General features: G+C 40.9%; 1 protein-coding gene across 1 annotated transcript in view; it reads right to left on the bottom strand.

Moving 5' to 3' along the window:
* fmn2b (formin 2b) overlaps nucleotides 1-12,516 on the bottom strand; it is a 469,810-nt gene that overhangs the window by 415,831 nt on the left and 41,463 nt on the right. The window contains exon 2 of the mRNA XM_072266855.1: nucleotides 10,760-10,935. Within this exon, the coding sequence (XP_072122956.1) occupies nucleotides 10,760-10,935 (176 nt within the window). The remainder of the gene's footprint in view (nucleotides 1-10,759; nucleotides 10,936-12,516) is intronic.

Below are 12,516 nucleotides of genomic sequence, written 5' to 3'. Positions count from 1 at the left end.
CAAGGACCACCAACTCCTCTCATTTCTGACAAGGCTACAGAGATCTGAACTATGCAAATCTAGACTACAGATGTCCTTCTACAGATGTGCAGTGGAGAGCATCTCAACATACTGCATGGGACGGAAATTGCACTGCGGTGGACAAGGTGGCCCTACAACAGGTAGTCCAAACTGTCCAACACATCACTGGCATTAGCCTACCCACCCCATCACAGGTAATACAGAAAGATGTTGGAAAATGGCCAGTATAGTGAAGGATCCCACCCACTCCGCTCATAGAATTTTGTCCCACTCCCATCCTGTGGCTACATAACATTCACGCCAGGACCACCAGACTCAAAACTCATCTACTTTTCTCAAGCAGCAAAGCTGAGCAACACCCCCACCTAGTAACCCACTCCTTCACACCCCGCACCACTACTGTGTATCCTGTCAGAGTCAACTCATGTACAGATGCTCCTGTGACTGGCGTCACTTTCTGGACATGCAATCAATGTATATAACCTATTTAGTGTCTTTTATTAATTCATATTTTTATCTTGTGCTTATTTTATGCCACGTGGGATCCAGAGCAACAATTCTTTCATTCTCCTCTACATTTGATTCTGGACTGGAAATGACATTAAACAATGTTAGCTCCCTGCAAAAAAAAAAAAAAAAAAAAAAAAAGAATTTACTTTCCACGAAACCTTGTTGACTTGGTTTGATTAGATTAAGCTTCAAAATCACTAGCCTTTTTTTCCTTGATTACTTTTCCCAGAAATATTTCTGAAATTATCAAGTTACTTTACTCTTCAAAGTAACCTTGGCACAAGATAATAAAAGTGATTATGGGCATAATCTAGATTAAGTACCATTCTATTTCTCAACCCCTCAGGATCACTTTCATCACTGTTCAGAACTTCCTATTGATAGCTGCTTCCAAGCTTTTTTCCACCAAACTGCAGAAAGACACGGTGGCAGCTCCCCCTCACCTTCAATAGACAATAGGTGCAGGAGCATGCTATACAGCCCTTCAAGCCAGCACCGCCACTCACTGTGATCATGGCTGATCATCCACTATCAGTATCCAGTTCTTGTCTTATCCTCATAACCTTTGATTCCACTATCTTTAAGATCTCTATCCATCTTTTTTGAAAGCATCCAGAGACTTGGCCTCCACAGCCTTCTGAGGCAGAGCATTCCATATATCCACCACTCTCTGGGTGAAAAAGTTTTTCCTCAACTCCGTTCTAAATGGCCTACCCCTTATTCTTAAACTGTGGCCTCTGGTTCTGGACTCACCCATCAGCGGGAACATGCTTCCTGCCTCCAGCATGTCCAATCCCTTAATAATCTTATATGTTTCAATCAGATCCCCTCTCAGCCTTCTAAATTCCAGAGTATACAAGCCCAGTCGCTTTAATCTTTCAACATATGACAGTCCTGCCATCCCGGGAATTACCCTTGTGAACCTACGCTGCACTCCTTCAATAGCAAGAATGTCCTCCCTCAAATTTGGAGACCAAAACTGCACACAGTACTCCAGGTGTGGTCTCGCCAGGGCCCTGTACGGCTGCAGAAGGACCTCTTTGCTCTTATACTCAATTCCCCTTGTTATGAAGGCCAGCATGCCATTAGCTTTCTTCACTGCCTGCTGTACTTGCATGCTTGCTTTCAGTGACTGATATACAAGAACACCCAGATCTCGTTGTACTTCCCCTTTTCCTAACTTGACTCCATTTAGATAATAACCTGCCTTCCTGTTCTTACCACCAAAGTGGATAACCTCACATTTATCCACATTAAACTGCATCTGCCATGCTTCTGCCCACTCACCCAGCCTGTCCAAGTCACCCTGCATTCTCATAACATCCTCCTCACAGTTCACACTGCCACCCAGCTTTGTGTCATCGGCAAATTTGCTAATGTTACTTTTAATTCCCTCATCTAAATCATTAATATATATTGTTCAGGAGCAACCAGAGGTGTGAAATAGAAGTGCTGGCCTTTCCAGCAACATTTACTTCTAAACACTGACAACTAGTTATAAATAGGTGGAACAGAAGACTGTTTGCCAATATCTAGTGCTCTCATTTTATATTGTACCAAATGCTGTAGTTAGGTTTTTTTTTTAAATTTTATCAGATGCAGTAAGGTAACAGGTCCTTCCAGACCAACAGGCCTGGGCTACTTGATTACACCAAACTGACCATTAATCCGCTAGCCCATACTTTAGTCACTAAGAGAATGCACAAACTGCTTACTGACATTGATAGAAAGTAACCCAAGGTGCTGTAATAATATTGTGCTAACCACTACACTACCAGACCAGCCCAACATGTTGATTTTGAATCCCAGTTATTAACGGGAACGGCCTAATGCGACCTTATTTACCATGCATGCATTTTCTCATGCAAATACACATGCCAATATATGCACCTTTCTGCAAGATAATAAATCCCAGTTCAACTAAACACCTCATGTAGTATAAATTACATGTTCCTAGCTTGGCAGATGGCACATTATTAAATCATGCCCACAAGCATGTGAAATGCAAAATACCCCCCCCCCACCCCCCCCATGAGATTTGCAGCTTTATTTCGGTCTTCATTTTGATTCCTAATGCACATTTGCACATGTATAGCAAAAGCTTGATAAACTATCACAAACATTTGTGATGTCAAAACCATTAAGGTCAACTGGACCTACCCGGGTTTGCCAGAAACCACTGACAACCCTCGTCTTATTTGCAGTTCTCTACTCAAACAGGGATATTCCCCCACACCCACCCAGTACAAGCTTGTTTCAATAGTGGCAATAATTTCAAATTTAGATCCATATGAAAAAACTCATCTTTCGTCACAGACAACCAAAAAATAGCTAACCAGGATTTGAAGTTAGGTTATTAAATGGCTTAATTGAATTTATCAGCTAACATTTTCTGCCCTCTTCCAGTCACACGGATGTCTAAAATTAAGGTACATTGATAGATTGCTCAACTTCACAAGAAAACAGCAAGATCCCCTCGAGGAATATACTAATACTACTTGCGTAATGCAAATTGTCCCCTAGATGCTTCAAAAGCAACAGAATAAATTTGAGATTCAGAGATCTGCTTCATGTGCCAAGAGAAAGCAGTCACCAGTTCTGAGAAATGATCCTTAACCTGAAACATTAGCACCATTCTTTTCCATGGATGCCACCTGACCAGTTGAGTGCTTCCAGTATATTTTCATTTTGATTCATGTTCAGAGACAGTTCTGTTTATTTTCACATTATGCTTGTTTCAGCACTGCAGACCTTCAAAAAGTAGTAAAACTATTTACAAGCTGACTAGTAAATCAGTATCAATGATATACTGGTTAACACTGTATCCAGATCATGATGGATCAAAACCTCATTAAGCATCATCTATATAAAGCAGGCCACTGGTTAAATGTTTTTAGTCACAGTATTAAGACCACAAGACATAGAAGCAGAGTGAGGCCATTCAGCCCATTATGTCTGCTCTGCCATTCCATCATGGATGATTCCAGAACCCACTCAATCCCATACATCTGCCTTCTCACCGTATCCTTTGATGCCCTGACCAATCAAGAAATAATCCACTTTCACCTCAAATATACCCACATACGTTGCCTCCACTGAAGTCCACAGCAGAACATTCCATAGATTCACTACTCTCTGGCTAAAAAAAATTCCTCATCTGTCACCCCTCAATTTTGAGGCTGCGCCTTCTAGTTCTGAGTAACCCCACCATAGTCAGTCATGGTCAAGTGTCAGATCTCTCAGTGGGAGAGCACTTTCGAGATAGTGATCATAATTCCATCTCCTTTACAATAGCATTGGAGAGAGATAGGAACAGACAGGTTAGAAAAGTGTTTAATTGAAGTAAAGGGAATTATGAGGCTATCAGGCAGGAAATTGGAAGCATAAATTGGAAACAGATGTTGTCAGGGAAAAGTACAGAAGAAATATGGCAAATCTTCAGGGGATATTTTTGTGGAGTTCTGTATAGGTACGTTCCAATGAGACAGGGATGTTATAGTAGGGTACAGGAACTGTGGTGTACAAAGGCTGTAATAAATCTAGTCAAGAAGAAAAGCTTACAAAAGGTTCCAAGAGCTTGGTACTGTTAGAGATCTGGAAAATTATAAGGCTAACAGGAAGCAGCTTAAGAAAGAAAGTAGGAGAGCCAGAATGGGCCATGAGAAGGCTTTGGTGGGCAGGGTTAAAGAAAACTCTAAGACATTCTACAAGTATGTGAAGAGCAAGAGGATAAGATGTGAAAATAGGACCTATCAAGTGTGACAGTGGGAAAGTGTGTGTGGAACTGGAGGAAATAGCAGACGTACTTAATGAATACTTTACTTCAGTATTCACTGTGGAAAAGGATCTTGGTGATTGTAGTGATACCTTGCAGCAGACTGAAAAGCTTGAGCATATAGATATTAAGAAAGAGGATGTGCTGGAGCTTCAGGAAAGCATCAAGTTGGATAAGTCGCCAGGACCGGATGGGATGTACCCCAGGCTACTGTGGGAGGCGAGGGAGGAGATTGCTGAGCCTCTGGCGATGATCTTTGCATCATCAATGGGGATGGGAGAGGTTCCAGAGGATTGGAGGATTGCAGATGTTGTTCCTTTATTCAAGAAAGGGAGTAGAGATAGCCCAGGAAATTATAGACCAGTGAGTCGTACCTGTGAGTCTTACCTCAGTAAGTTGATGGAGAAGATCCTGAGAGGTAGGATTTATGAACATTTGGAGAGGTATAATATGATTAGGAATAGTCAGCATAGTTTTGTCTAGGGCAGGTTGTGCCTTACGAGCCTGATTGAATTTTTTGAGGATGTGACTAAACACATTGATGAAGGAAGAGTAGATGTAGTGTATATGGATTTCAGCAAGGCATTTGATAAGGTACCCCATACAAGGCTTATTGAGAAAGTGAGGCGGCATGGGATCCAAGGGGACATTGCTTTGTGATCCAGAACTGGCTTTCCCACAGAAGGCAAAGAGTGGTTGTAGATGGGTCATATTCTGCATGGAGGTTGGTCACCAGTGGAGTGCCGCAGGGATCTGTTCCAGGACCCTTACTCTTTGTGATTTTTATAAATGACCTGGATGAGGAAGTGGAGGGATAGGCTAGTAAGTTTGCTGATGACAAAGGTTGGAGGAGTTGTGGATAGTGTGGAGGGCTGTCAGGTTACAGCAGGACATTGATAGGATGCAAAACTGTGCTGAGAAGTGGCAGATGGAGTTCAACCCAGGTAAGTGTGAAGTGGTTCATTCTGGTAGGTCAAATATGAGGGCAGAATATAGTATTAATGGTAAGACTCTTGGCAGTGTGGAGGATCAGAGGGATCTTGGGGTCTGAGTCCATAGGATGCTCAAAGCAGCTGCGCAGGTTGACTGTGGTTAAATTGGCCTTCATCAATCGTGGAATTGAATTTAGGAGCCGAGAGGTAATGTTGCAGCTATCTGGGATCCTGGTCAGACCCCACTTGGAGTACTGTGCTCAGTTCTGGTCACCTCACTACAGGAAGGATGTGGAAACCATAGAAAGGGTGCAGAGGAGAATTACAAGGATGTTGCCTGGATTGGGGAGCATGCCTTGTGAGAATAGGTTGAGAGAACTTGGCCTTTTCTTCTTGGAGCGACAGAGGATGAGAGGGAACCTGATAGAGGTGTATAAGATGACAGGCATTGATTGTGTGGATAGTCAGAGGCTTTCTCCCAGGGCTGAAATGGTTACCACAAGAGGACACAGGTTTAAGGTGCTGGGAAGTAGGTACAGAGGAGATGTCATGGGTAAGTTTTTTTTTTTTTTTTTTTTTTTTTTTAAAAACTCAGAGTAGTGAGTGTGTGGAATGGGCTGCCAGCAACGGTGGTAGAGACAGATACGACAGGGTCTTTTAAGAGACTTTTGGATAGGTACACGGAGCTTAGAAAAATAGAGGGCTATAGGTAAGGCTAGTAACTTCTAAGGTAGGGACACGTTCGGCATAACTTTATGGGCCAAACCGCCTGTATTGTGCAGTAGGTTTCTATAGAAAACATCCTCTTCACATCAACCCATCTAATCCTTTCAACATTCAGTAGATTTCAATGAGTTCATGCGTATTCTTCTAAATTCCAGTGAGTAAGGTCCAAAGCTGCCAAATACTCATGTTAACCCCTTTATTCCCAGAATCATCCTTGTGAACCTCCTCTGGACTTTCCAATGACATATCCTTTGAGATACAGGGCCCAAAACTTAACAATACTCAAGTGCAGCCTGACTAGTGTCTTTTAAAGGCTCAGCATTATTGCCTTGCTTTTATATTCTATTTCCCATTGAAATAAATGCTAACATTGCATTTGCCTCCTTTACCACAGACTCAACCTGTAAATTAACCTTCTGGGAATCTTGCACAGAGACTCCCAAGTCCCTCTGCACTTCTGATGTTTGAACCTTCTCCCCATTTAGATAATAGTCTGCACTATTGTTCTTTTTACCAAAATGCATTATTGTATATTTCACAGCATTATATTCCACCTGCCACTTTATTGGCCATTCTTCCAATTTGTCCAAGTCCTTTCACAATTGTATTGTTTCCTCAACACTCCACCTATCTTTGTACAATCTGCAAAATTTTTTCACAAAGCCAATTTTATTATCCAAATCATAAACAATGTGAAAAGTAGCGATCACGATACTGACCCCTGAGGAACACCACTACTCACAAGCAGCAAAGAAACCCTTTATTCCCACTCTCCACCACCTGGATATCAGCCACTCCTCTATCCATTCCAGTATCTTGTCTGTAATGCCACAGGATTTGTATCTCGTTAAGCCGCCTCATGTGTGGCACCTTACTAAATGCCTTCTGGAAATCCAAGTAATGACATCCGCTGTCTCTCCTTTGTCCACCTTGTTTGTTACTTCCTCAAAGAATGCTAACAGATTTGCCAGGCAAGATTTCCCTTTACAGAAAAGATGCTGACCAATTTATTTTATCATTAGTCTCCAAGTACCCTGAAGCCTCACCCTTAATAATAGATTACAAGTTCCCCAGAGGTTAGGGTAACTTCCCTATAATTTTCCTTTCTTTTGTCTTTCTCCCTTCTTAAAGAGTGGAGTGACATTTGCAATCTTCCAGTCCTCCGGGACCATGCCAAAATCAAGTGATTCTTGAACTATTATGACCAATGCATCCGTTATATCTTCAACCACCCCTCTCAGGACTCTGGGATGTAGTCATCTGGTCCAGGTGACTTATCCACCTTATACCATTCAGTCTGCCTAGCAATGGCACTCACTCCTGCTCCCTGATATCCAGACCTCTGGCACACTGCGAGTGCCTTCCACAGTAAAGACTGAAGCAATGTAATGATTAAGTTCATCTGCCATTTCTTTGTCCCCCCATTACTACCTCACCAGCAGCATTTTCCAGTGGTCCAAGATCAACTCTTACCTCCTTTTTCCTCTTAATACAACTGAAATGTTTAGTATCCTGCTTTATATTATTGGCTAGTTTGCCCTCATTTCATCTTCTCCCTTCTTGTAGTAGCTTTTTTTTTTAAAAAATGTTGCCTTTTGTTGGATTTTAAAAGCTTCCCAATCATCCAACTTCCCACTCACTTTTGCTACCTTATATGCCCTTTCCTAGCCCTGTCATTTGAGAACTACTTCTGTGGGACATATCTATCCTGCGCCTATGAACTATTCTCAGAAACTTGAGCCACCTCAGCTCTGCTGTCATCCTCACCAGTATCATCCTCCAGTCCATCTGGGCAAGCTCCTTTCTCATGCTTCTGTAATTCCTTTCATTCCACTGTGATACTGATGCATGTGAATTGTACTTCTCCATCTTAATTTGTAGTACGAATTCCATCATATTATGATCACTGCCTTTTCCTTTTTTTTTGTGTGTGTGCCATTCTCTGCCAGAGCCTCAGCGACCACTTTCTCAAGTGGTTGTCTTGGAGGAAAGATTCTGTGAGTGGTCCCCCACGTCCTCCTCACAGTGCAGTTTGTTTGCCTTTTTTTTTTGAAAACGAGGCCAAGTTGCGGATGGAAAGCATGTCCGGGAGCGGCCCAACTGGATTTGAACTCAGGAACCTTCGCTCCTGAGTCCGCCGCTGATGTCACTGCACCACCAGCCTTTTACATTAAGCCCCCCAATAAGATCTGGGTTATTACACAACACGCAATCTAAGATGCGCTTTCCCCGAGTAGGCTCAAGCACAAGCTGCTTTAAAAAGCATTCAAATTCCCTCCTGCGACCTGACACCAATCTAATTTTCCTTGCATATTGAAGTCCCCATTACAACTGTGCCATTACCTTTATTACATGCCTTTTCCAGCTCCCTTTGCAATCTCAACCCAACATCTTGGCTACTATTTGGAGGCCTATACTGCCAAATTTCCAATGCAAAACAGACTTGACAGAACCACAAACCAACTTTCAACCTACAGTCAGGTCAGGCAGCTGGATCACCCTTGCAAGGGCAAAATTATGCAGGTTTGCTCATTGAGAAGTCAGCATACAGTCCACTATGAGAAGAATGTATACAGGAATGCTATTCAGAACCTCAGAATGAATGAGGTTAATATAATATTCAACAAATGAGTCTTCCATTATAACAGAAACTTAATTAAGCAACATTAAAAAGAGATGACAAAGAAAAATTACAGATCTAAAAAATTACCAATCTGATAAAGTGATGTTAAAAAATAAATCAGATCTCATCTTGATGACTGGTTTGACTTAAGTATAGGTAAAAAGAATAAAAGTGAAGTTAAGTAAGAAGTCCAGCAACAAATGTCAATCCTATGCATAATGATAAAAGGATTACTGAAACTCTATGTATTACCCTTATTTCCATATTCAATGGGACTTTTCTCAACTGTGAAACTCCTTTGCTAAGCTCCATTGTCCTGCTGGAAAGTTACAATTGAAGTATCCTGAAGTGTGCTGTACAGTGCAGGCCACAAGCTGTCCAGCAAGATAACATACTGAGTGAACTCAATGAGAACAGCTGTCCAAATCACGGCAACAGACTGCCCTCTAATGCTTTTTACTATGCAAAAAAATTCATGACTGGAACTGGCTTTTACTGGAAATTGCACAAGCTCTCAATTTATAAATTCCCATTACTTCATGTCCAAAGTGCATCTCTTCTCCGCTGAACTCAATCTTTTTAAACTGTAAAAACCTAGTTTTTCCCTCAGAACAACTTCAATTCTCACATTCATGCCAAAGAAATTCATGTGGCTGATGTTTTAAATTTATTCGTATGGGCAACATGGTCCTACAGAAATTGGTGATTGATTATACTTTGAGCTGAGATTGGTGGTAAAACTTCTTGATAAATGCTAATTCATCCACCATTATCTGTGTGCTTAGCAAATCACAGGAGAAACAGAAGAGCACAAACTTCTATTTGGACAAAATATTCCTCCAGGTATAATGCCACAACTTTTCCCTCATGCACAAAGATAAGACATTGAACCGAAAGCCCATTAGATGCTTATACACTATTGCAATCCCAAGTCCTAACCAAATTTTCAGAACTCTTATAAACAAGGCATTTATCGCACCGAAGAAACCACTTAATATTTTAAATATGATTTGCCATTAACCATTTCTTCGTCATTTTTGCATCTCAATGCTCTGATCTTTTCAACCGCCATTCTAAGTCAACTTTCAATTTAACAATTGAACAAAAATGAAGTTTTTCTCTCCCCCCTCCCCCCCCGAATGGATTAAGGATTGGATTCCAGACAGCCTATTCTTCCCTCATCCTACCAACTCTTTGCTAACACCCCAGCCATCTGATGTTTCCAAAGGATTTTCAAAGCAAATTTTTAAAAAAATCTACGAACTTCTTCATAGGTTGTCACGCAAGTCAAGAATAATCTATTGCTGGAAAACTCTGGAGGGTTGACAACATGTACACAAATGCACACAGGGTGATTTAACTTGACACCTTTTTTCGCCATCCACTATCACAATACAGTACACAAGTTTTTCGAAATAGAATGAAGTAATTATGAGGCATCAGCAAGACAAAACCAAACGAGACATTTCACAAGATGGGCGAAAGTTTGATCAGATATTAGGTCTAATGAAGGTGGTAGAGCACTTTGAAAGTATTCTATAGCCTAGGGCCTTGGCGGTCAAAATTCCAACCAAGATCTATTAAAGTGTAAGGAGTGAAAAGCTGAAGGTAGGCAGAGCATGCAGAGTTAATAACAATTGAGTGTACAATGACATGTGCACTGTCATGGCATGATTTAAACAATGAGAAGCTTTTTTTTAAAAAAAAAATCAACATTCTGAATAACTAGGACCCAAAAGCCTACAGGCACAGGAATGAGTGGACAGGACTTAGCACGAATTGGGAGAGGAGTGCAAGCTCTGGATTACCTCAAGTTTAGTGGGTAAGATGACAGAAGTTTAAGAAGCCAGTACTGTGTTGGCACAAATCAGGTCGGGGTACTAAAAGATATGGAGGATATTCAGTGAACAAGCCAAACAAGGCAAAACACAAGTCAGTCTTAGAGTTGCCATGGGGAAAAAGGTGGAGTCAGTGGCCAACAAACAGCATTCAGTTGGATGAAACGTCAGCTCATTCAGAAATGGACACTGCACAAGCAGTGAGAAGTGTGGTGCCTTCTTGCTTAAAAATACATCAGCATACAAATGGAAAGAGCAAACATCCAAGCAACTTCAGATCAGAAAACTGCATTAGCAAAGATTTTGTTTTACAAACATGGCATGATAAACTCACATCAAATTTGGTGGTGGTTTGTGGTGCTTCTCCATAAAACTGCTCTCTGAAACAGTCCCCAAATGGAAGCAGCAAGCCCATTGCCAGAATACGGGAGCACAGCTTCTCTGCTTCATGTTCACCTGAAAGCTGTACTTTCTCTTGCTGCCCGAATAGTTTTTCAAGCAATGTACGCCCTGTAAGAGAAACATTAAAATGACTTCAGAAAAATATGAAATAAATGATCTAACAAAGAACACTACATACCAAATTTAGAATGTATTGCTTCCAATTCCAAAAAGCTTTACAAGGCATAAAAGCAGAATTCTTTACTGAGCATAGCCAAGTAAATAAGCAATTAACCATTTCATCTGTAATCACTATTTCTTTGAGAAGACTTCTTGCATGCCTATGAGAATATTTTAATAGATCGTTGCTTGTCTGGAGCATGCCTTATGAATGCAAGTGTGTTCCGCACTATTGGGAACATGAATACTGAACAATGGAAATACCCATCCACCCATCTCCTGAACAGTTCTGGCACCTCATTTTTCTAACTGTGGTTTTAATAGGCAATCAAGCGGATTGATACACTGGAGCCAGGGATAAACTTATGTCATATGAAAGAATGTCAACCAGCTTAATAGTGCAAGGACAACTGTTATGTAGACAAATAATTTAGCAGGTTGTATATGTAATGCAAAAATTTCAAATCATACCATCAAGGTTTAAAAACTAGGGTGAGAAGGGCTTAAATACATAATGTTATTCAATACTTATGTGCCTCATGAGGATTTATAATGAGCCAAGAGAAGCACAATTCATGGTTTAATCAAGAGATTTTAAGAAAAAGTATTTTGAATGCAAAATCTGCTACATGCAAATTAGACAGACAATTTTAAGACGTTTCAGAATTCTTACAACATAACCTTTAATTTTGTATCTCTACTGTCAAAAGATACAACATTCATTATGTTATGAATGCTCCAACATTCATTAGTTTTAGTTAGTTGAAGAACTGCAGCAAATGAAGCCAGCTTTGAGCCTAATCAGGGATGGGCATAAATGCTGGCTTTGCAGAGGTGAAAGATACTGGTCAGCAGAAAAATAAATTAAAAAGAACAAGTTTTTCCAAATACAAATCACATTTTTCTCCAAACCCAGTGAATTTAATGCACCTGCACAGGCGCTCAGAAAGCTGTGCAACAACACCAAGGCACCTTTTCTCCCCAACCCCTCAAACACACAATATTCAATAATGAACCAAAAACAACTGTTCAAACATGTCTTTAGAGAACTTCGTAATTTCAAACTTCTTTATAATTAAATACAGGTATTTTAAATATAGGAAACATTACAATTTTGCAGTAAAACAAGGTTTGCACAAACTGCAAACAAGAATCCCCTCATACTATCCATAATAAACACAAAGTTCTACAGATATACAGTACTGTTGAAAGTACCGACTGGTCACATGACCTGGTATGGCAATTCCATTGCTGAATGCAAGCTGCAGAGAGCAGTGGACTCTGTCCAATACACCACAGGCACATCCCTCTCCACCACTCGTAGTATCGACAGGAGCTGCTGCCTCAAAATATCAATCTCTAACAAAGCTTCCACCAGCCAGGCTATGCTATCTTTTCCCAGCGATCATCGGGCAGGAGGTACAGAAGCCTGAAGTACCACGCCACCAGGTTCAGGAACAGCTACTTTCCTTCAAGCATTCAGTTCCTGAAGCAACTGGCACAACCCCAATCATTAGAGTTTAACACCAA

Source organism: Mobula birostris, chromosome 8 (genome assembly GCF_030028105.1).
Source record: "Mobula birostris isolate sMobBir1 chromosome 8, sMobBir1.hap1, whole genome shotgun sequence".
NCBI classification, from domain to species: domain Eukaryota; kingdom Metazoa; phylum Chordata; class Chondrichthyes; order Myliobatiformes; family Myliobatidae; genus Mobula; species Mobula birostris.
The sequence above is the reverse complement of the archived record's forward strand: the minus strand, read 5'-3'. Positions and strand labels throughout refer to the sequence as shown.